General features: G+C 36.6%; 1 protein-coding gene across 2 annotated transcripts in view; it reads right to left on the bottom strand.

Moving 5' to 3' along the window:
• glra2 (glycine receptor, alpha 2) overlaps nucleotides 1-25,979 on the bottom strand; it is a 56,741-nt gene that overhangs the window by 3,149 nt on the left and 27,613 nt on the right. For both annotated transcript variants that reach the window (XM_021478777.3, NM_001167899.1), the window contains 5 exon segments: nucleotides 23,883-24,106; nucleotides 13,464-13,546; nucleotides 12,812-12,949; nucleotides 9,994-10,208; nucleotides 2,884-3,033 (listed from right to left, as the gene is read on the bottom strand). In XM_021478777.3, the coding sequence (XP_021334452.1) occupies nucleotides 2,884-3,033; nucleotides 9,994-10,208; nucleotides 12,812-12,949; nucleotides 13,464-13,546; nucleotides 23,883-24,106 (810 nt within the window).

The raw sequence follows: 25,979 nt of genomic DNA, 5'->3' as shown, positions 1-25,979 counted from the left end.
CTTGCTATTCTAAGTTTAACGTTGTTATTCTGGTTTTAATGTTTCACAATTTTGAGTTTAACATCTCTTAATTCTGAGTTAAACATATCCCAATTCTGAGTTTAACGTCTCACATTTCTGAGTTTAACGTCTCGCAATTCTGATTTTAACATGGTAATTCTGAGTTTAACACTTCACAATACTGAGTTTAACGTCTCGCAATTTTAAACTTATCGTATCACAATTCTGAGTTCAACAACATCATTCCGTGTTTATAAATTCAGCATTGCTTGATTTTAAAGTCAGAATTGTGAGATGAAAAATGGTATTTTATCCAAAAGAATTTCATATTCTTAATGTTTTATTTCTTTTGCAGGAACAGGATTTCATAAAGAAACACTTTGTATTACTGAGCTGTAAAAATCAAAGCATGAGGCATGAAAACAGTCTGAGGGCTGATTATTTTCATTCAATTAATGCAGTTTATTTACGCCTGGAGCTGCGGTTTTCTCTTTATTCTTCTTTGTCTCAGGTGTCGAGTCTGTAAGGCCTTCAGCCACAAATGTGTCTTGCAGATGCTCTAGAAAGGTCATCTTTTGCAAAATGATGATAATCCTTGAACTATTGTTTCACTTTAATGCCATATTTAAGTTTAATTTGCTGAAAACATGGTGCAATATTTATTTTGTATTATTATTATAAAATGTAACAATTTAAATTAAATCATATTGAAAATTAAACAGTTTTAAAATAAATGCACATACAAACTCTGCATAAAAGGTATTTAAACAACAATAATAATATTATTATATAGTTTTCGCATTATATAATCATATTTTATTTGATGATGTGATATGTCATATGATGGAATTGTATTATTCATAATATGTGGTTATTTTATGATGGTTTTAAAGTTGGTTGTTAATTTTTATTTGGTGAATTATTCCGTTAATTTTTTCCCTTTGAAGATTTATTTTAGCTATCATTTAATATTTTAATATTTATTTCAAGATATGAGCAGTTCCTAGTTACATTTTTATTAACAAAAAATGTTTCATTCATATAGAAATTAGTAATTGCATTTCATTATCTTAACATATTTAATATTTTACATTTATGTTTATCTTGATATAGTGCACATATAATGTTTATGCATATTTTAAATGTATTTTCTATCATGAAAAAACATGACATTTCCGATATTTTTCCATGATGTCTTTAGTTAAATTTTTACTAAATTATTATTTGTTGAATTATTAATTAAATGCTATTTTTGTCCCTTTAGAGATTCATTTCAGCTCAAAACTTAAAATTATAATAAGAAAAATATATTATAATTTAATGCATGTAGAAATAACTAATTGCATTACACTATGATGCCATCATTTTTTTTTACATTTGTTTATTTTTTATAGTGTATATACTATATAATAACTATATTATTAATAAGTATACAATTATATACTATATACATACTACTATGTATATTTGTTACGTACATTTTTTCAATAAATGTTTTATATTTTAAAACTAAATTTTATCTAAATTATTATTTGTTGAATAATTCATGTAATGTTATTTTTGCCCCTCTGGAGATAAATTTCAGCTCATAACAAGGAGTTTCTTTTTTTAATTGTATCAATAAATGTAAACAATATATTTTTATTTAATATTATTGTTTTATATTTAATCAACATTATACATTTTATTTAATGATATTTTTATATTTATTTTAGTACTTAGTATGATTTTTATATTCATTTATTATATTTATTTTAAATTTATTTTATAATTAAAAGTCTAAAAATTTATTTTAAAAAAAATTACATTTTTAAAAGTTTTTCTATATATTATATTTAATAATTAAAATATATTTAATATAATATATACAGTTGAAGTCAGAATTATTAGCCCCCCTTTTGATGTTTTTTTTTCTTTTTTAAATATTTCCCAAATGAACAGATTCAGGAAATGTTCACAGTATGTCTGATAATATTTGTTCTTCTGGAGAAAGTCTTTATTTGTTTTATTCCGGCCTGAATAAAAGCAGTTTCAATTTTTTTTATTAACCATTTTGGAGTGATTTATAAAGGGGGTCAATATTATTAGCTTCTTTAAGCTATATATATGTTTTCGATAGTCTACAGAACAAACCATCATTATACAATAACTTGCCTAATTACCCTAACCTGCCTAGTTAACCTAATAAACCTAGTTAATCATTTAAATGTCACTTTAAGCTGAATACTAGTGTCTTGACGAATATCTAGCCTAATATTATGTGCTGTCATCATGACAAAGATAAAATAAATCAGTTATTAGAGATGAGTTATTAACACTAATATGATCAGAAATGTGTTGAAATAATCTGCTCTCCGTTAAACAGAAATTGTGAAAAAAATAAACGGGGGCGAATAATTCTGACTTCAATTGTATCTATATAATGCATATAGAAATTAGTATTTGCATTAGATTATTATACAACATATTTAGTTTACATTTAATATGATCTTATAGCGCATATGAATGCATCTCTAAGTGCTGATTTGTGGAATTACTCCTTTAATGTTATTTTGGTCCCTCTGGATATTAATTTCAGCTGTAAGTATGCTCGTTTCTTCATGTTAGTGAGTAAACAGACGCTCTGGACGTCCTGCAGTAAACAGCGGATTATCAAGCGTTTGATGGAGTGATTTATAATTGACTCTGTGTTAATGCTCTCTTCGATAGCGCTGATCATTCTATCCAAAGACTATAATTTGTTTTGAGCGTCTGAGCGGGAAATAATTGTGTCCTCAGTCGTCTGGAGGATTTCAGCTTCCGGCCTAAAAACTCAACACAGCGTCACAGAGGTGCAGTTTGAGAGTCTGTCAGTGATTCAGTGTGTTTTTAATGTTTCTGCACCTTTTGAGTTCGTCTTTGTCTTCGTTTCAAGCGCAGAAACTCTTTCTGTTGTCTGGAGACAAAGTTTACTCCGGCGTATTCAAGAAGAGCAGCGAAGACGAACAGCAAACACACCGCCATCCAGATGTCTATAGCCTTCACATAGGAGACCTGAAACACACAGAGAGACAGGTGAGCTGAATACACTTTCTTTTTTTTTTTTTTTTTTTGGTGAATGTTTATTTCAGAAATTTCATTAACCCCTTTACACACACACACACACACACACACACACACATATATATATATATATATATATATATATATATATATATATATATATATATATATATATATATATATATATATATATATACACACATTTACACAACAGTTCTGTCTGGTTCTCAAATCTGATTAGCTGATAGCCGTGAGCTATTTAAGCAATATCAGCACCCGTACAGCCTCTTTACTCTTTGTGTATTACTCCAACCCACATACAGTCAGCAACAAGCAGAGAAGTGCTACAGTTTGACAAATATTATTGCTGTTACACAAAAAATGTAGTTTTCAGGCTTTTCAGTTGAGATTGTAGTTGTTTAGATTGCAACTATGCAGTTTATTCATAAGGATAGTGCCTATTTTAAATATTTACAATTATTGAGAGAGCTCATCGGCGGCCATTCGCCTGCATTAGTGTAGTAGACCAAAGACGGTTGATGTTTTCTATCCACAAGATGGCGATAGAACCGAATAATAAGCCCTTACGCTTAGAAGATATAACAGTCTGATTTCTAACTACAGCTGGTCAAATCATTATTAAACTGGTAAGCAATACCTGTCAACACTCCCGTTTTTCATGGGAGTATCCATCCCGTTTTTTTATTTCTTCCGGAAAACTCCTGTAATATCACCCACCCCCCTCTTTGGTACAGTCTGCAAACACCCCCTGGTTGCCAACTTTGGTACAGTATCCAATCGCAGCGGCCGCCCAAAACCCGGTGCTCCTATCCCGGTTCTCAACAGCGTTAATCACCCCCGAACACCCCTTCCTCCCGGTCTCCCGGATTTTCAGAGACATGTTGGCAGGTATGCTGGTGAGTGATATTCTAAGTCGATCTCGCTCTTTTGTATGTTGTAGTGCTGTATTTATACCGATTTGCTCAAATATCAGGAATGTGTGTTGTGTTGGCAGAAAGAAAGAAGCACAGTCCGCATGCGTTTACTGTTTTTCCTTATCGCAAACACAACAGCAGTCTGGTAATGATTGCGCTGCTTTTGACGGGATTAATTATTGTGAAATCCCGATTGCAACAGAGAAATACTGTAGACTATAACACTGTGAGAAGATATCTCTATAGACTGATGGCATTTCATGTCATGTTTAGCCTTATAATCTTAAAAAGTGAGCAAAATCAGCTGTTTTATCATCACTTTAGACATTACGATATAGAGTCATGCGAACACCAGCTCTAAAGTGACGTTGGTGAATTAATAATGGCTGTTCCAACAACAGCTGCAGATGTAAATGAATGGCGGAAGAAAGTAGTTCCTCATACAAAAGGGTTTTTATACTCTCTCTGTTTAATTTTTCTTATTTATAAACACGATTGTGCCGTCAAACTGTTGTATAAACGCAATATCACACGAGTAGCAGTGAGATATGGCTGTTTATCAGCACTGGTGGGACACTAAGGCACTCAGCCTGCAGCCTAGTGCCAACGCACGCCTCCAACCAGTGCTGATAAACAGCCATATCTCACTGCTACTCGTGTGATATTGCTCATAAATATCGTCTGTTAACTCACTAACGTTAAGAAACGGAGCGAACGTGCTACCCACTGCACCACCACACTGTCAATATAAAATCATAAATAATAAAAAATTGTAATTGGACGTATTTAGTCGAATCGTTGATCTGTAAATTAACTTTTTTAAATGGAACAATTACTTTTAGTATTTTTTTTAGGTTTTATTTAATTATAATTGATTGTTTTAAAAGTAATTTAAAAAATATGTATTTATTTTGTATAAAACAGTTTGATATTGTGATTTTTTTATTGTAACACATTTTTTATGTTTATTTTTTATTTAAGGCTTTTTAAAACATATATACTTAGTATTTTAATTAAAGTAATGAAAAACAATTTAATTAGTCAAAAAATGGCTTTGAAATTGATGTTTGAACCAACTCTTCATGTTTATTCATTCATTCATTTTCCTTCAGCTTAGTCCCTTTATTCATCAGGGGTCGCCTCAGTGGAATGAACCGCCAACTATTCCAGCATATGTTTTACAAAGCGGATGCCCTTCCAGCTGCAACCCAGTGCTGGGAAACATCCATACACACTCATTTACACACACACTCATACACTTCGACCAATTTAGTTCATCAATTCCCCTATACCGCATGTGTTTGGACAGTGGAGGAAACCAGAGCACCCAGAGGAAACCCACGCCAACACGGGGAGAACATGCAAACTCCACACAGAAACTCCAACTGGCATAGCTGGGACTTAAACCAGCAACCTTCCTGCTGTGAGGCCACAGTGCTGAGCCGCCGTGTCCCTCACTTCACGTTTATATTAGCGGCTAATATTTATTATATTGCAGGTGATTGTATTGGTTTAACTGAGAGCAGTGTGTGATTTGCATACGGAGTCACATGACGTGGAGTCTGGAGAAGCAGAAGCTCATCAGGAGACGAGAGCTTTCATTGAAGCTCCTGCAATAAAACAGGATTATGGGATTATTGGCTGTCTAGTAATGAGCGCTTTCATTTCCAAATAATATCAGATTAACATAATGACACCAGCAACATCTGAGGCTCAAATGAGTTAAAGACAGGTTACACACATCTGAGTCGAGATTACAGACGGAGGATGCTTTGTTTTTTTTATTTTTAAGTAGCATATTTTTCTTTAAATAATATCACGATACAATTTTTCTACATTTACATTTAGTCATTTAGCAGATGCTTTTATCCAAAGCGACTTACAAATGAAGACAAGGAAGCAATTTACACAACTATAAGAGCAACAATGAATAAGTGCTGTAGGCAAGTTTCAGGTCTGTAAAGTGTTATGCTGCGTTCATGCCAGACGCGGAACGCGCGTCAAGCGCGAGTGATTTACAGGTTAAGTCAATGCAAACGCCCGAATAGACATCCTGCGGTGCGATACTAGCGAATGGTGCGGCGTGAATGACGCAAATTGCACGAATGGCGCGGGGCGAATTGAGCGTTTGCGCGTTTGACGCGCTTAGCGAGTGTTTCGCGCGAATCTCTTGATTTCAAAAATCTGAACTTCAGCTTACATTCGCGCCGCGTTAACCATTCAGAAGCTTGCTCTTGTGGGGGCGTGATTGTGACGTAGAACCTGTTGTCGGTGTTCCGAGGGAAATCCTTCAGCCTTCACCGACGACAGTTCATCAAACTCGGCTTGGCTCAGTCAGAAGCACCGCTGAAAGTCTCCGTCATCCAGGTTTAGTTTCTGGAGGAGTTTATGAGCTCACAGAGCTGGATGCACCTCTGAAAGCATGTAGTGGACTCAGACACGACCCTAAACAGATCGACACTGTTTTTCAGTCTTCATAAAGCACATAAACTGTTATTTTCTTCGTAAAAGCCATGTTAGCCATTTAGCTATGAAGCTAGAGTCTTCGGGTAGACAGAAGCCCTGCCCATCATGTGAATCCGCGTCTGTTCTGATGTCAATTTGACACGCGAATGAAGCAGGGTTTGACGCGTGTATGAAGCGAGTAAACTCAAATGTTCACGCGGCTATTTACGCGCGAATAGTGTGATTTATCTGCGCGTGTGAACACAGCATAAGAAACAAAACGTTAGTTATTATTATTATTATTATTATTATTATTATTATTGTAGTTAGTGGAGGAGTCAGATATTGTTGCATATTAGTAAGGAAAGTGGAGACTAAATAGTTGAGTTTTTAGTGGTTTCTTGAAGACAGCGAGTGACTCTGCCGTTCTGATGCAGTTAGGGAGTTCATTCCACCAACTGGGCAGATTGAATGCGAGAGTTCGGGAAAGTGATTTCTTCCCTCTTTGGGATGGAACCACGAGGCGACGTTCATTCACAGAACGCAAGTTTCTGGAGGGCACATACATCTGCAGAAGTGAGAGCAGATAAGAAGGAGCAAAGCCAGAAGTCGCTTTGTAAGCAAACATCAGAGCTTTGAATTTGATGCGAGCAGCAACTGGCAGCCAGTGCAAACGGATGAGCAGCGGAGTGACATGTGCTCTTTTAGGTTCATTAAAGACCACTCGTGCTGCTGCGTTCTGAAGCAGCTGAAGAGGTTTGATAGAGTTAGCTGGAAGCCCGGCTAGTAGAGAGTTGCAATAGTCCAGTCTGGAGAGAACAAGAGCTTGAACAAGGAGTTGAGCTACATGTTCAGATAGGAAGGGTCGGATCTTTCTGATGTTATAGAGTGCGAATCTGCAAGATCGAGCAGTTCTGGAAATGTGGTCAGAGAAGTTTAGTTGGTCATCAATCGTTAATCCAAGGCTTTTCACCATTTTGGAAGCAGTAATGGTTGCCCCGTCCATCTGAATTGAATAGTTATGATGTAGAGTCGGGTTGGCAGAAACTTCAAGCATTTCTGTTTTCGCGAGGTTCAGCTGAAGATGATGATCTTTCATCCAGTGTGAAATGTCTGACAGGCAGGCTGAGATACGAGCTGGAACTGAGGGATCATCAGGATGAAAAGAGAGGTATAGCTGGGTATCATCAGCATAGCAGTGGTAGGAGAATCCATGTTTTTGGATGACTGATCCTAAAGATGTTGTGTAAATGGAGAAGAGAAGTGGCCCAAGAACAGAGCCCTGTGGTACCCCAGTGTTTAGATGCTGTAGGTTGGATACCTTTCCCCTCCAAGACACCCTGAATGACCTGTTAGAGAGGTAAGATCTGAACCTCTGAATAACAGTGCCTGCAACGCCCAGTGACTCGAGCGTAGATAGCAGGATCTGGTGGTTGACAGTGTCAAAAGCAGCTGACAAGTCCAGCAAAATGAGGACTGATGATTTAGAGTCTGCTTTAGCCAGTCTGAGATCCTCCACGACCGAGAGCAGGGCAGTCTCAGTTGAGTGGCCTTTCTTAAAGCCGGATTGCTTGTTGTCCATGAGATTGTTTTGAGTAAGAAAGTCCAGGACTTGATTGAACACTACTTTCTCCATAATCTTGGCCATGAAAGGAAGCAGGGATACTGGATTTCTACTTTCATTTCAAATATGACCAGTCATTTTTGTATTATGTATCATGTTTTGTTTAATAATCTGGTTATGAAGGCTAGATTGTTTGCACTGGTTTATTTTCAACCTTTTTTATACAGACTATTTATTGCATTCAGCTCCATGATAGATTTAGTGATATATATATATATATATATATAGTAAATAACCTAAATATTTACAGACCTTTAATAAAATAATTATCATCATTAATCCTGCCACCCTAAAGCTAACAAAAAAAAAGTTAAAGAACTATTTTATTGAATATTTATAAAATGATTTTTAGGATTATAATATATAAATATATAGTTGAAGTTGAATTATTCGCCTATGTCACGATGGGCTTACAAAATAAAAGAGATATCCAAGTGCAGCGATAGAAGTTTTAATAATAAATAAGGGGACAGGCCAGGTTCAAAATCGAACAGAGACAAAAGTACAACCCAATAAACCAAAGTGTATCAACAAAGTTAGAACAGGATTTCAAAAATATGATCATAACATAAAACAAAGTGAACAAACAAACAAACCAAAACGATGAGTCCGTGAGCAGACTAGGTACAGATAAGAGCCGGACAAAACAAACCAGAATCGGGTGAACAGGGAGCACGAGCAAACAGCAAAAATCCAAAGGCAAACTAAACACAACATAACAAGACTTATAAACACAACAATAATTAGACAATGACAGACAGCTGGAAACAATTAGTGATTACGTGAACTACAAAGCAGGAACAAACCAAAACATAACTAGTGTCCAGAAAACCACAAGATGGCACTACAGCAGACATGACAGCCCCCTTCGAATTTTTTTCTTCTTTTTCAAATATTTCCCAAATGATGTTGAACAGATTCAGGAAATATTCACAGTATGTCTAATAATATTTGTTCTTCTGGAGAAAGTCTTATTTGTTTTATTTCGGCTAGACAACATTTTAGGGACAAAATTATCAGCCCCTTTAAGCTATATGTTTTCGATAATCTACAGAACAAACCATCATCATACAATAACTTGCCTAATTACCCTAACCTGCCTAGTTAACCTGATTATGAAGTCTTTAAATGTCACTTTAAGCTGAACACTAGTGTCTTGAAGAATATCTAGTCTAATATTATTTACTGTCATCATGACAAAGATAAAATAAATCAGTTTTTAGAGATGAGTTATTAAACTATTATGATCAGAAATGTGCTGAAGAAAATCTGCTCTCTGTTAATAAGAAATTGGGGAAATGAACAAGCAGTCTAATAATTCAAACTTCAACTGTACATATAAAAAGATTGAACAAAAGGACTTTTGTTCAGTCTTTTTGGATTAAAGTGCTTTTTTGAAAATGCTTCAAACCTCACTCCTCTGACCTCTAAAGGTGCTCTAGGGACAGACGCTAGAGGCCATGGTCTTTAGCCTACTTGTTAGCGCAACTGACTCCCCTGCGGAAAGTCGCCGGTTCGATCCCAGCTCCAGACGGGTTGGGTGGTGTACGACCGGCAGGGTTACACAAGTACACAATAAATAAATAGTCACCATGCACTCACACATGCAATGCGCATTTTTTATCCCAGTGTCAACCGAAACCAACTAGACTGAGACGCTGGGAAGAAAACTCAACGCTGCAGACTGAACAAACATAAACACCGGGACAAAAGCGCACTTCTTAAGCACGCCCAGACCTCACGCACCTGAATCAAGTGTCGCTCATACAGAAGACACACAATGACTGATAATGAGTGCTCGGTCAGAGAAAACTCAAGCTGAGCACGAAACTGGACAAGACAGGACTAGTATCTGGACAAAACCAACAATTAACAAGACCAGAGTGGCAGAATCCTGACAGTTGTATTGTATTGTTATTGTTTTGTTTGTAATGGTTGACCTCTGACCTTTGGCAGTGATGCGCGTGACCCAGAGCTCTGGGTTGTCATGGTGAGGACAGTAGTGATGCCCAGAGCCACTCGAGCCGGAGCCGCGTCCATGTTGATCCAGAAGGAAACCCAGGACAGGATGACGATCAGCAGACTCGGGATGTACATCTGGATCAGGTAATAACCCATCTGCCGCTCCAGGTGGAACTTCACCTCGATACAGGTGAACTTACCTGCATGACAATAAAAAAAAAAAAAATTATTAAAAAATAAATATATGAGCAATTCTTATAAAGTTTTTTACAGTACTTTAGAAATCTTCAGAAATGTCTCTGTCAGTGTTTTCAAACTATTATATTTGATTTACCAAAGTCACACAAGTGCCAATTTCACATCAGTCACATCCGTAACGAAGCTTTTCCCTCATAAATGCAAACATGTTAAATAAAGTAAAATCAGTCATGTTTGTTCTATAGTAAGCCGACTCTTATCCTGTTGATTATTATTGTTTCTTTTGGGTTGTGCAGTTTAAAGGGCCATGAAACCCCCCGTTTAAGCAGGGTGTTTTCACACCTCTTTGAGTCTGCTTTGTGGACTCATGGGTGTGCTAGTCTATAAAGGAGGTGTGTTAAGGCAAATTGTTGGAGCGCTGCTATTTTGAGGAACTGAAATAGACCAACAGCACCATTGACCAACTAAAAGCTGCTCTGAAGTCCAGCAGAGCGCGTTAGTTATGCACCTATGCAGATCCAAACACTTACACACTGCTGAATACACACAGCAACACACACATATCTTTACAGATGAAAACAATTAAAGAATTAAAATATTACAAACATGATTATTTTCTACATCAATATAAACAGCACTGCCTCCATGCCTTCTTCACCTCGAGGGGGCTTCTTCAGTGTATTCATGATGATCTGCATCTGTATAATGTGATTATTATTAGCATTATTATGATTATATGCTGATTTATATTTGCTTTAATAAACACAAGTGTAGATTTGTCCAGCTGTGGGGTTTTGGAGACGTCTGCATCAGCATATGGGATATAAGAGCAGGACGTGTGTTTGGATATAACTCAGTTTCCTGAGCTTACTTCATTATTATTGTTCATTTATTCCTTTGCTGGAGATTAGAACTGAATTTAGAAATAGTTTTGACACAAAACAAAGAAAAATTAAATATGTGGGCTGATGGATGTGTTTAGTGGAGTGAGTTTCCACCGTTTCCTCACTCCACCAAAGTAAAGGAGTAAAGTAAAGAGTAAAAGTAAAGAGCACACCTGTCAACCCTCCTGTTTTTCCCGGGATTCTTCTGTATTTTACAGTTCTATCCCATTATCTTCCCATAAAGGTATTTTCCTGTATTTCTCCCATATTTTAAATTTTTCTATGAAGGGTGGCAAATAAACATTGAATGGCCGATCCTCCCTATACGCAACTCATTCCACCGAACAACCAGGGGTCGCCCCTTACTCTTAAATGTGAGTCTGTTCTGTGCTTTTTTTAGGCATGAAAACAATAAATATTAAAATGGAGGGAAACCCTTTCCTTTTCATTACAGGTCGCCCCTCCTATGCAATCCTCAAAACAGTCATATAGCGGTGCGTGACTGTCAGCTGACGCGCCCCATAGTGAGTTTCCCAAATGGATTCTGTACACACAATTTTTTCACAAGTAATTTTGTCATAGCATATTAAATGCTTTTATTATAGCGTTAGATGTGTGCATTTTTTAAGTGACACTTTCTTTTATTTAATGTAAACAAACAAAAAATCCAAATAAATGAGATTGACTCGTTGCTCTGTAATCAGAATGTGTAAGTTATTCAGTGAAGATTAATGAGATTTGATAACTTGATTCTATATTATTATAATAGCTATTAATTTTAATGTATACTATTTTTTTTCCTTTTATAAATGATAATAATAAGTCATATTAATGACCTTTTAGCCTTTTATTTACAACTTAACAGCTCCAGAATAACTTTAGTAATATGGGAATTTATATTGGTGGAGGGGGGGGGGGGGGGGGGTATATATAAAAGATATCTCTTATTATGGTGGGCATATCCCTTATTTCCACATCCCAATGTTGACAGGCATGAAAGACAAAGTAAAGAGGCTGAATGGAGGAGGCTCGTTATTTATCCGTGCGCTGCAGATGCGCTGTTTAACTGTTATCTTGCTAGTTTCAGTTTTTACACAAAGCTCCGCCATGTAAATAGCGAATTCGTAATTGAGCGACGCAACTGCCTCTTAAAGGGAATGTGAGATGAGACTCTGATTGGTTTAATGCACGTTATGTTTAAAACACATCCAGAACTCTTTAAGAGAATAAGCACAACCCTGTTAGACCATGCGCCGGGCGCAGAGCACATTTATCCATCCTTAAAATGGAAAAAGACGACTCAGACACGCTCTTAATGCTTTTGCACAATGAGCTTTAGACTATGTGCTTAGATCAGTAAAGTAGAGCCCATAGAGTGACACCCGATGTTAATATAATTTGTTATATGGATAAAGTTGATTTACATCATGATGAGCCTTTTAATTCTGAGCATATAAACCTCAGCATTTGCACCAAACTGTATTTTCCCCTTATTCTAACAACATCATAGTAATATCATAATACCCATGATGCACCTAATATATTACACTCAACAACAAACAAATATGCAGACATTTTCTTTAAAACATGATGTCTAAAAGTTTAATGTTACTCTTTGCAAAACTGAGATGTTTTAGTCTATGATTTCATATGTCGGGCTCTGCGTCTTTCATATTCACTGGGATTGTAAGATCAGTTCTGTCTGATTATGATCTTCTGACCTGTGTTATAGTGTTTTGTACAGTATCCGAGGTCTTTCTCGTCCCGGATGAGGAACTGAGGTAAAGTCAGACCATCAGCCACCTGAACGGGCCCTTTATCCAGCCACTCAAAAATCAGGTCATTCATGGTGTATCCGACTGAAAGACAAGCAGAAACACAGTCATTATTTAAATTAATGATTCACCCCAAAATTAAAACAGGTCACTGGTTTCCAGCTTCAAAATGGAGTCAAACGGGTTTAGAACAAGTGAAGAGAGAGTAAATGATGATGGAACTTTCAGTTTTGGGTGAAATAATTCGTTTTAGACTTGAGTAATCTGACAAAATACATTACAAGTTACTATTTAAAGAATGTATATTATTTAATACAATTGGATTAATCATATTTCAGTAGCACTTTTACAATGTAGATTGTGTCAAAGCAGCTGAACACTGATGTTCTAGTGAACTGAAACTCTGCCAGTCCAGTTAGTTCAGTTCAGTGTGGTTTAATAATCACTGCTGAGAGTCCAAACACTGAAGAGCAAATCCATCCATGCGCAGCTCCACAAGTCCCAAACCAAGCAAGCCAGTCGCGACAGTTTAGCTTATGAACTGATGTAAAATACATTTTAAAAGTAACCTGTTCAATAAACACAGACTCAGACTCACAGCTCTCCAGCTGCATGGTACACGTCTGAACATCCATAGGGAAATTCTTCAGATCCATCGGACAGGACAGTATTAACGTCAGCCTACAAACAGTGAGGAAAAACACAACATTATAGATATTCCAGCAGTGCTTTAGTGATTTTAAAAGAAGTCTAATCTGCTCTACAGGGCTGCATTTATCAGGTAAAATATACAGTATAAATCAAGAAATGGTATTATAATTTATTCTGCAGTGCTGTTGAATGCTTGATTCTGTCCAAGGTGTTTGGTTATTGTCAGATAAAGGCACAGCTAAAGTAGTTCCGGCAGGTTTGAGCGCATTACAGCTCCATATCACTCCGCTGAACGATTACAATTATTATATCCTGAACATAACTAGAACATAACCTGTACACAACTAGAACATAACCTGAACATAACTAGAACATAACCTGAACATAACTAGAACATAACCTGAACACAACTAGAACATAACCTGAACACAACTAGAACATAACATGAACACAACTAGAACATAACATGAACATAACCTGAACACAGCTAGAACATAACATGAACATAACCAGAACATAACCTGAACACAGCTAGAACATTACATGAACATAACCTGAACACAGCTAGAACATAACATGAACAAAACTAGAACACAACCTGAACACAGCTAGAACATAATTTGAACATAACTAGAACATAACCTGAACACAGCTAGAACATAACTAGAACATAACCTGAACACAACTGGAACATAACTTGAACACAACTAGAACATAACCTGAACACAGCTAGAACATAACCTGAACATAACTAGAACATAACCTGAACACAACTGGAACATAACTTGAACACAACTAGAACATAACCTGAACACAGCTAGAACATAATTTGAACATAACTAGAACATAACCTGAACACAGCTAGAACACAACTGGAACATAACTTGAACACAACTAGAACATAACCTGAACACAGCTAGAACATAACCTGAACACAGCTAGAACATAACCTGAACATAACTAGAACATAACCTGAACACAGCTAGAACATAACCTGAACATAACTAGAACATAACCTGAACACAGCTAGAACATAACCTGAACATAACTAGAACATAACTTGAACACAACTAGAACATAACCTGAACACAGCTAGAACATAACCTGAACATAACTAGAACATAACCTGAACACAGCTAGAACATAACCTGAACATAACTAGAACATAACCTGAACACAGCTAGAACATAACCTGAACATAACTAGAACATAACTTGAACACAACTAGAACATAACCTGAACACAGCTAGAACATAACCTGAACATAACTAGAACATAACCTGAACACAGCTAGAACATAACCTGAACATAACTAGAACATAACCTGAACACAGCTAGAACATAACTAGAACAAAACCTGAACGCAACTAGAACATAACCTGAACACAACTGGAACATAACTTGAACACAACTAGAACATAACCTGAACACAACTAAAACATAACTTGAACACAACTAGAACATAACATGAACACAACTAGAACATAACCTGAACACAGCTGGAACATAACTAGAACAAAACCTGAACGCAACTAGAACATAACCTAAACACAACTAGAACAGAACCTAAACACAACTAGAACATAACCTGAACACAACTAGAACAGAACATAACCTAAATATAACTAGTTCAGAACCTGAACTAAACCAGAACATAGCCTGAAAATAATCTGAACCTAACCAGAACAGAACCAGCACATAACCTATACATAAGCAGCACAGTCACTGAATATAACCTAAACAACCTTAACTAAACAAACAGAACCTGAAAAGAACATAACCTCAATGTAATTAGAACAGAACCAGCATATAACCTGTACATAAGCAGCACAAAATCTGAACATAACCTGAACAGAATTAGCAGATAGCCTGAACATGACATGGACATACCCAGAACATAACCTGAACACAAGTAGAACATATACTGCACATAACCTCAACACAACTAGAACATAACCAGAACATAACCTGAACATAACCTAAACAGAACCTGAACGGAACATAACCTAAATAAAACCTCAAACACTCTAATGGCTAATGGACAAACGGCTGCTTCTCACTCAGGGCTGCTGTTTAGGCTAATAAGGGAGAGATGGCCACTAGTGGGCGGGGCTTTCCCACTCTGATGACACGTACAAAGGGAGAATGTCAATCAAAGTGTTTCTGCAGACTGTTACACCAGATACAATTAATTCATGTTGACCATTAGAGGCTGGAGATATTCACACACTGCTGACACACAACTTGGTTTACACCCCTTAGAAAAGTGAGTTCTGCATAATAGGTGCACTTTAAGCGTTACAATTGAGTGCAGATGGCTTTATGTAATGGAAACACCTCTAAAGTGATTTCTCAGCAGCTTGAAGCGGATGTGGACTTGATGATGACTTATGCATGAGTCTCCAGCGTATGACAGACTCAAGTGCTGTGATTTATATAAATAGAGCATCATTTATGAAAACTAGGACAGCGTCACATCAGCTTATTTTACAGACAGATCGCACCGGGGATTCTTTGTTTCTCGAAGCGTATGTGGATTTTCAATAAGAGCTGCAAATATCTGCCGTCAGCTCATGTTCAAGAAGTTTAGTTGAGTTAATGTTTACTTTTGGGTGGCGCGGTGGCTCAGTGGTTAGCGCTGTCGCCTCACAGCAAGAATGTCACTAGTTTGAGTCCCGGCTGGGACAGTTAGCGTTTTTGTGTGGAGTTTGCATGTTCTCCCCGTATTGGCGTGGGTTTCCTCCAGGTGCTCGGGTTTTCCCCACAGTCCAAACACATGCACTATAGGGGAATTGATCAACTAAATTGGCCATATTATTAGAGAATTTTCTATTTATATATATATATATATTTTACTTATGAACATATTTATAAATATTTATATTACTATTTTAGTAAATTTATCATGTGCTTTTTCATATTTATTATTAATATAATCTTTCATTTTAGTGCTTCTGCTTAAACCAAATTAATTTCAGTTAGTTGCCTAAACAAAATAATTGTAATATTAATTATATTATTTATGTGCAATTTTCTTTCTATTTATATATGCATTTTTCATTTTAAATTTGTTATTTGCATGTATTACTTGGGGCTGGACAATAATTCGATATATCAATATGTAACAGAGGCCAGCTAGTAAGTGCTGTGCAGGTAAACCTCACTCCTCTGACCTCTAAAGGTGCTCTAGTGACCGATGCTAGAGGCAATGGTCTTTAGCCTCCTTGGTAGAGCAACCGACTCCCATGCGGATGGTCACCGATTCGATACCAGCTCAGAGCGGGTTGGGTGGTGTCGGACCGGCGGGGTTACATTGGTGCCGTGACCCGGATGGGAGTGAGGTTTAGGGGGACGTGTAACAGAGGCCAGCTAGTGTGTGCTGTGCAGGTAAACCTCATTTCTCTGACCTCTAAAGGTGCTCTAGTGACAGAAACTAGGACCAGCGGGGTTACAAATATATGTCATGATAGTTTTTTTTTAATAACGATGATTTGATTTTTAAACTAATTTCTGGAATTTCGATATAAATTTGCATATATATATATATATATATATATATATATATATATATATATATATATATTAGCGCTGTCAAAATTAACGCGTTAACACATGCGATTAATTTTAAATAATTAACGCGTTAAAAAAAATTAACGCAATTAACGCAGTTCAGGTTTTTTTTACTTCCTGTTGTGGTGGACGTGTGTTCAACATGCAATAAATGTGGATAACACCAAAGAAGCACTTTTTGAAGGCAAGTTCCAGTATAAAACAATTAGTCGCATCACCAGGCTCTCCAGAGTTTCATGCAATTTCGGGTGTTTCATTTTTAACTTTCGACTTCTGTTGTAAGTTGATACCGCATGGCGAACAGAAAGAAAATCCTCCTCATTTCGTGACTCGTGTTTCTTTAAGTTAAGGTTCCTTTTAAGGCTACACGGTAGAATTTTAATAAGAGTATAATCTTAATCATATTAAAATCGGAGTATTGGTGTCTTATGTGAATGTACTCAGAACGTCTGGTGAAGTCGCAAGCTGTCAAAGACAGGGCATTACTCTACCTTTCAGCATGAGCCCTCCATGTTTAGCGTGTTTCCTCATTAAACGCAATGAAAGTGTATGCTTCGCGTTGTTGTGTCAGAATCCTTGTGAAATACAGTAATACTTTAGGACGCTTAGTATGGCGTGCGGAATGGGTCAATAACTTGACGCTGCAACGTGCACTCGTCTCACTGAACGTGACGTCTGCGTCTGCCGAACGTGACGTCTGCGTCAGCCGAACGTGACGTCTGCGTCTGCCGAACGTGTCGTCTGCGTCTGCCACATTACTGTTCCGCTGCTTTAACGTGACGTCTGCGTCACGTCTGCGTCTGCTTCAAGGGTTTGCAGCACATTGCTCTTATTTCTGCTTTATTATACCTATTCATTCTCTATCAGTGTTTTCACTTATCCACAGTTATGTTTCATTTGCAATTAAGTGCTTTTTAACTTTCTTATTTATAGCTATTTATTCCAAACGGTAATATTTATACAAATGATAAACATTTTGGTATGCCATATATGGTTATTCCTATATTGCTTCTTTTATTGTGGTTACAGCACAAAATTTCTTTGTCAAAAGCATCCAAGTGTGTTTAGTGATTTGCAAATGACTGTGTGTAATGTTTTGCCAAAAGTGTGAAGCTGACAATGTGCTTACAGTTGTGCAGATCTAGCCTTGTGTTTTACTCTATTAGTGTACGGTTTTGCTAATTGTAGGAAAAGTTTAATTTTAGTGTGTTAGCAATAATAAAAAACTGTAACTGGGTATTAGGTATAAACTATTATATTTATCTACAATACATATGTTAAATATAAGTCTTCAATAAATATGTTAAACAGGAGCTATAAATAAATAATCTTCAATAAATATGGAAGGCAATGTTGCAGTATGGAAGAGGAAGCATGGAGGGGAGGAAGATTGGTAAACAGGAGACAGGGGATGGGATTTTTTTTTATATATTGAAATGTACACATCACCAGAAAGCTGAATAAAACACTTTACATTTGTTGTATGGTTTTTATTAGGATAGGGCAATATTTAGCTTTCAGTCTATCACTGTTTGGTGAATACAGTATGTTCATGTACTTTGTAGCAATACCTCTGAAACAAATCAAACCCAGATTATATCAGTATTAATCAGTTAGAAATTATACGAGTGTTTAAGATTGATTACCGCAGTGTGTAAATGAAGCAAATAGATTTATCTTGAATGAGGCGTGTGTGTTCTGTACGGTGTTAAAATTGTGTTTTGTTATAGTGTTGTAAAGTTTTGGATAAAGTGTTTCATTTTGCAAAAGTTCTGATGTGTTCTGCTGTTTGTGTGTGTGGATGTGGAAATTGTGTGTAGTGTTTTGACAAAATGAGCCTTCATTTCAAAATTGTGCTTGAGCAATCAAAAAAAAAAAAACTGTAAATGAACATTGACTCACTTACAGTTTTTTTTACACACAATTACTTGTACTTCAGACACAATGACTACAACATGTGATGTGACTGATGTACCAACCCCCTGAACCAATTCTGCTAAACTACAAGCACAATTCCTGCTTTACTCTCAAATTGCAGGTTAAAAACACACTTTTTTCAAAACACAACACACAATTCTCTGCATTTTGCTCAATTTTCATGCCGAAAAGCTCTTGTTTTTACAAGGAGCACACTGTCATTCACAATTGTAAAGTCAGTTTTCCTACTTTGCATACTAACTCATCACATGAGTAAACACCTGTCACACAGAATTGCAATTTAGGAATCAGAGCTCATCTGGTTTATAACTGGTTCACTGCCCACACATGTTTTTTAGTTGTTTATCTCCTTCCATATTCTCCATTCCTTAATTATATTGAGGATTTTTTTTCTGCTTGGGGATAGAAAGTGTGTATGACTGAAATCCACACAATTTACAGTTTTCCCAATTGTTTACACACATTTTCTGAAAGCATGCCTCATATTGTCAGAACTCTAGGGTGAAACCCTTTAATTCTCCTGCAAAATGAAACACAATTAACACAATGTGATTTCTTCTCAACATGGTATTTTGTTTTCAAATGACGCACACAAACCATCACATCAATAGACATTTATAAGAAGCAGTTGAACACTGATGTGCTGAATGTAAAACACTCTGACCAATTCTTCTCCATTCATCATAATGACTTACTGTCAGCCTTTTTCGTTTAGTGTTACAGTTACTACAGACAGTACATAGGCCTACAGAAATGCATTGTAAAATACTTCAGAATATTGTTTTTATACAAAACACACAAATACCAAATATATTTTACTGTATTTTCAGTTTACAGAGTGTTCATCCCAACCAACACAAAGGTGCACATAATGTGGTCTTCATTTGCCATTAACAGAAGGATTTACAGAATACTGTTAGTAAAAAACGAAAAATAAAGTGTGGATTTCGGCATACACTTTCCATCCCCAAGCAGGAAAAAAATCTTTAATATGATTAAGGAATGGAGAATATGGAAGGAGATAAACAACTAAAAAACATGGGTGGACAGTGTACCAGTTATAAACCAGATGAGCTCTGATTCCTAAATTGCAATTCTGTGTGACAGGTGTTTACTCATGTGATGAGTTAGTATGCAAAGTAGGACAACTGACTTTACAATTGTGAATGACAGTGTGTTCCTTGTTAAAACAAGAGATTTTCTGCATGCAAAATGCAGAGAATTGTGTGTAGTGTTTTGAAAAAAGTGTTTTAAACGCGCAATTTGAGTGTAAAGCAGGAATTGTGCTTGTAGTTAAGCTGCATTGGTTCAGGGGGTTGGTGCATCAGTTACATGTTGTAGTCATTGTGTCTGAAGTACAAGTAATTGTGTGTAAACAATTGGGAAAAACTGTAATAGTGACATTCTGCCACCTACTGGCGATTTTAGTTTTTAGTTTAGATGTAACATTTAAAGCAAATTTTTATTATTTTTAATTATTTCAAATAACATTAGGCTATTCAACGTTTTAGGATTAAACATCACTGTTTTGGTTATTATTATGAATGGTTCGGGGTTTGGGTAATATTAGGAAATAATATTACAATTTAAAATAATGCTTTTCTATTTTAATATACTTATTTATTTATGTGATGCAAAGTTAAATTTTTTGACACTATTATGTCGCATGATCCTTCAGTGTATTGTCAAAGTTGTGCTGTTAAATGTTTTTCTATGATATTTTTACAGGATTGATTGATTGAATCCTGGCAAATTATTATTCAAAATATAAATACAATGTAACATTATTGCTGAATAAAAATATACATTTTCTTTCAAAAAAGAAAGGAAACAAATGAAAAATAAAGTAGGTTATGTTTTTTTTATTTGTCAAAGAATCCCAATAATATGTTTTAAACGTAAAATAAAAAAGAAAGGTGCTTTAAAAACAACACAATAATGGTTAATGTAATTTTCTATTTTTCTAATATTTTACAGCAAAAGTATCAGATCTAACAGGCGATAGTGATCGATGAGTTGGTCATCACTGATATGCGGTAGGCTACATTGAACATGTAAAAAATTTAAACACAATAAGTCTCAAATGTAAAACAAATTAAAAAAGGATTTTACAAAACTTAACGACATGAATATATTAATAAACAACCTAAACTTTACCTCCGGAGACATTTGTTATTTTTGTTATACATTTTTTATACGTTTTAATGCTATCTTGAAAACAAATATCATTATATATTAACATATTTATATTTAATTTGCACATAATTATTGTATATTGTATAAGTTAGCCGGCAAAAAGCAGACAGACGCACTAAAAACTGCTGAAAAATATATATATTAAAAAAAAAGGTAGACGTAGACGTCATGTAACAAGTAAGACGTTGATGTCACGTCCATTGAGAGGAATGTATGAAGGGCAAGAAAATTGTGCACTGCCTCACACACTGCACTGAGCCGTGTGAGCAGCGTGTTATGATACGTGTTAGCAAAAAAATAAATAAATAACTTCACTGCTACACGTGAATCACGCGTAACGTCTGGCTTGACACTTCACTGCCACACGTGATTTACGTGACGTCTACGTGACGTCAACGTCACGTCAACGTCACGTCTGCGTCTTAAATCGCATGGATTTAATAGCAAAAAAAAATATTTTTTAAGACGTCAGTGAGACGTTCGGTGAGACGAGTGCACGTTGCAGCGTCAGGTTAAAGAGCTCGGAGGAGCGCCATAGCTTAGTTTAGGACGCTTAGCAAATTTGATGAACGTGATCATGCGTGTTGAATCTGAGGGGAGTCGCTCCAGTATGGAAGGCCGTTGGGGCCAAAACGTCTGCAGCGCGTTGTGTGTGTGTCTGTGTCAGGCCCGTTGAGGGGTGTCAGGGGTGAAGTGAGCGACGTATCTGAGTAGGGGGCAGAGGGGTGTGCAATGTATTTAACGACCGGTTTGCAAGAAATTATCATTCATTTGCGGGCATTTGGGAGTCTCTGTGCACTTGCGGGATACTCCTAGTCTTAGCAACTGGATGAATGTAAAGGAGGACTGAGCAAAATTGTTTCTACTCTAAAATTAATGTTCTCAACTCACAGCAATAAAACTTTACAATGAGTGCAACAGTTTGTATTCTATAGTTTATTATTATAGTTTTTCATTTTCCATATCTGCAATTCCTGTATTTTGGCATTTTTTTGCAGTCCACTTAGAATCCAACATGGAAATCAATGTTTTCTTTATTGGTATTGATTGTTTTAAAATTTAAACGTCATTAATATGCCTGTGTTTTAATTTCAGTAATAAATATGGCTGTCAGGCCAGGATCTTGATGGTTTATTGTGGGTATGTTGTTTACATGAAGAAATCTGTTACAAGTTAAACTAAAAATTCTATTAAACAATTATATTTTGAATTTTAATATTTTTTCTTGCGTTTACATTAATTTTACATTTAAATAGGCAAAATTACAAGTTTCAGGATTTTAAATGCGATTAATCGCGATTAATCACGATTATTTTTTTTAAAAAAGGTGCGATTAATTAGTAAATTTTTTTTAATCGATTGACAGCACTAATATTTATATATAAGATCTTATACATTGTATCATTTGTCACTGAATGACACTCAGTGCTCAGTCGTCAGAAAGAGCGTGATGTCGCTTGTGCGATGACGTATGTCACAGACACGCTGCTGTCAGCACTCAGCAGTTCGCTCTGTCGCAGAAAGTTTTAGCTACAAAATGAGAGCCATCAATACAGTTGTGAATGAACAAGCGTCCACGAGTAGTAATGCAGATGAAGTAGTTGATGAGCGAGGAAAGACTAATGCAGTGGTGTGCAAGTTCAGATAAACCTATAGTTTCAGTGCTCTGCAAAATGTGCGGGAGAGTGATGCCGACTAGTCCTAACCCTTTCTGATTTGGGGTTGTAGTTTCTCATCATTTGTTTCTGATTTGTAATCATTTTAATGTGTCAGTTAACACTGGTTTGATCTCAGACTCCTGCATTGTTCTGGCTGTTTAATAATGTCAGTCAGAGAGGACTCCACATTTAGTGTTTTACTCTATAACACGCTTTAAAGTCAATGCTGAGCTTCTCTTCAATCCTCAGATCATCCTAAACGAGCAGACGGAGATTTCATCAGGTTTATCTGATCCTGTCTTCAGCTTCAGGGAATGGAGACGCTGAATTCAGCTTTAATTGATAACGACTGCACTCGTTTTCATCTGCTTTTGCTGCTGGCATATCTCTGAAAATTCATTACAAAGCCTTGATGTCTAACAGCGTGACCAAATCCACCAGAGAAATACCTGGATTCATGTGCAATGCCTTTATATTGGATTAAAACCAAAACTGGAAGCATAAAACAGCTCTGATATCTGTATGATTAACGGATTTGTTTAATTCTGTGATGTTATTTGGTTTATTTTGATCTGGGCTGTTGAATTATTAGTAAATGATGCACATTTAAGGTGTTACACATTATTTTCTAATAATTCAGCAGCCTGAAGTGCACTACTGTGCTTGTACACCACTGTTGAGATGTTGTATCCGAGAGTGTATTAGTCAGGTGTGTGTCCTCCTCAAGCGTCTCCTGTGTGCATCACTAGTGTCCTCCACATCTCCTCCTCCTCCTTCTGTTGTGTTCTGATGTGATTTCTGACTGTTGTAGCTGTGAAATAGCTCTAATCATTCAGCGGAGTGATATGAAGCTGTAATGCACTCAAACCTGCCGGAACTACTTTAGCTGTGCCTTTTTTGCAAAACATCCCCTGAGTAATGGAGAGCTAGTGAAGCAGGGCAGGCATTCTCAATGTGTTTAATGTAAACCCAGCGCAAGATCCTTCATGAACAAACGGTCATACCTGATGCTGTACAGAACGGTTCCGTCCTTGAAGATCCTCAGGAGTTTGTTGTCTGTCGTAACGTCGTGAAAATTTGCTCCTTTCTCGTTGGCGAAGAACAGGTCAGGCTTCCAGATGGAGTCCAGCATGGACGGGTCCAGATCCAGAGACGAGTCCGGATACTCGCTGTAGGCCAGTCGAGGGTCGTTCCACTTCTGCCGGAGGAAAATGTTCACCCTGTAGTCCTGAAAGATAGATGCGCTTACTCTATTTACTCCATTTATTGCCTCTCATATGGAGAATGAAGCCTCATGCATTGCTCAAGTGTGAGTTTCTCAGACTTCAACAGAGTGTCAAAATCTTGATGCTTCTGTGGGTCTCTAGTCTGCATTCTCTATTGGATTGGGGTCAGGTGATTGGCTGGGCCATTCTACAGCTTGATTTTCTTTCTCTGAAAGAATCCAAGAGTCTCGTTGGCTGTGTTTTGGATCATTGTCTTGCTGAAATGGTTTGATCTTCATCCTCCTGCTAATGTGGATGTTGGACTGAAGCAGCTGATATTCATTTACACTGAGGAAGGGCAGAGGCTTGCTGAAGAACCACTGAGAGATTTCAGCTGCTGTCTGGGCTTTCACTGCCTCCCTATATGTGTTCAATACTGCGTCATTACATTGTATTATGCATAACTTCCCTTCTAATTTGTTTAGATTGTTTTCTTTGCATATGTGGATTTATTTGTTTGTTACCAACCAGTGAAGATTTCAAGTGAACAGCACCTTCAGAAATATGTTTTCTGAGAAAAATGCTGACGTGTTCAGCTCTTCTAATGATATACAGTTGGAGGAATAAGTATTGATGTGCATGTTATTTATTTTAGCCATTCATAATTTGCATAATCTCTGCCTATATACTACAATTACGTAAGCAATGTAAAACACACAGGGCCTCAATCATTAAATATTCCCTAAACATGGGAGTAATTTGCATATTCAGAAATGTAGGAGTGACTTTCGAAACTTTACGAAAGCTCTGCTAATTAACCAATGATCCTTAAACATCAGCATTGACAATTAGCATAATCCCGCCTTTAAATGGTAAATGTATGTTATTTTATTCCAATCATGTGTAAATAGGGCTCATTCACAATTAGGAGAATCCCAGCCTACAGCAGTCAACATTAGAAGTGAATCAACAGAGCGATCAAGATTTTAACACTGAAGAATAATCAGACTTCAACTGAGTGTTAAAATCTTGATGCTTCTGTGGGTCTCATCTCTTAAATCTGAGCCTAATTCTGTATTCTCTATTGGATTCGGATCAGGTGATTGGCTGAGCCATTCTACAGCTTGATTTTCTTTCTCTGAAAGCATCTGCGAGTCTCGTTGGCTGTGTTTTGGATCGATGTCTTGCTGAAATGTCCACCCTGGTTTGATCTTCATCCTCCTGATAATGTGGATGATGCTAATATTCGGCACAAATCCATCAGTTTCCCCTTTCTGGCTGTTCTTTTTATGAATGAACTATGTAGAAGCTCTGTCCATGAGTGTTTCCTCGTGGGTTAGGAACGCTATATTTCATTGCACAACAATAATCTATCAGGCTTTTTGGCTAAAAATAGAGAAATCACGGTCTCATTAGTTGTTATTAGATTATTTTTTCACTCCTGCTGAGCATGAACTAAGCTGTTGAATGGTCAGTGTATGAGGCGGCTAGGCTAAGCTAGCTTCAATTTTAATTTAATTATTCTCTAATCCAGGGGTGTCAAACTCAATTGCTGGAGGGCCGAAGCCCTGCACAGTTTAGTTCCAACCCTGCTCCAACACACTTACCTGTAGGTTTCAAACAAGCCTGAAGGACTCAATTAGTTTGATCAGGTGTGTTTAATTAGGGTTGGAACTAAACTGTGCAGAGCTGCGGCCCTTTTGGAACTGAGTTTGACACCTGTGCTCTAATCGGTTGCCTAATATGTGGTGAATATACCTCCATAATGTATACTGCAGTCCTTATTTTGTCTGTCTTTCTCAGATATTTAATTCAATTTAATTCAGCTTTATTTGTATAGCTTTTTTACAATGTAGATTGTGTCAAAGCAGCTTAACATAAAAGATCATAGTAACT

Source organism: Danio rerio, chromosome 9 (genome assembly GCF_049306965.1).
Source record: "Danio rerio strain Tuebingen ecotype United States chromosome 9, GRCz12tu, whole genome shotgun sequence".
NCBI lineage: Eukaryota > Metazoa > Chordata > Actinopteri > Cypriniformes > Danionidae > Danio > Danio rerio.
The sequence above is the reverse complement of the archived record's forward strand: the minus strand, read 5'-3'. Positions and strand labels throughout refer to the sequence as shown.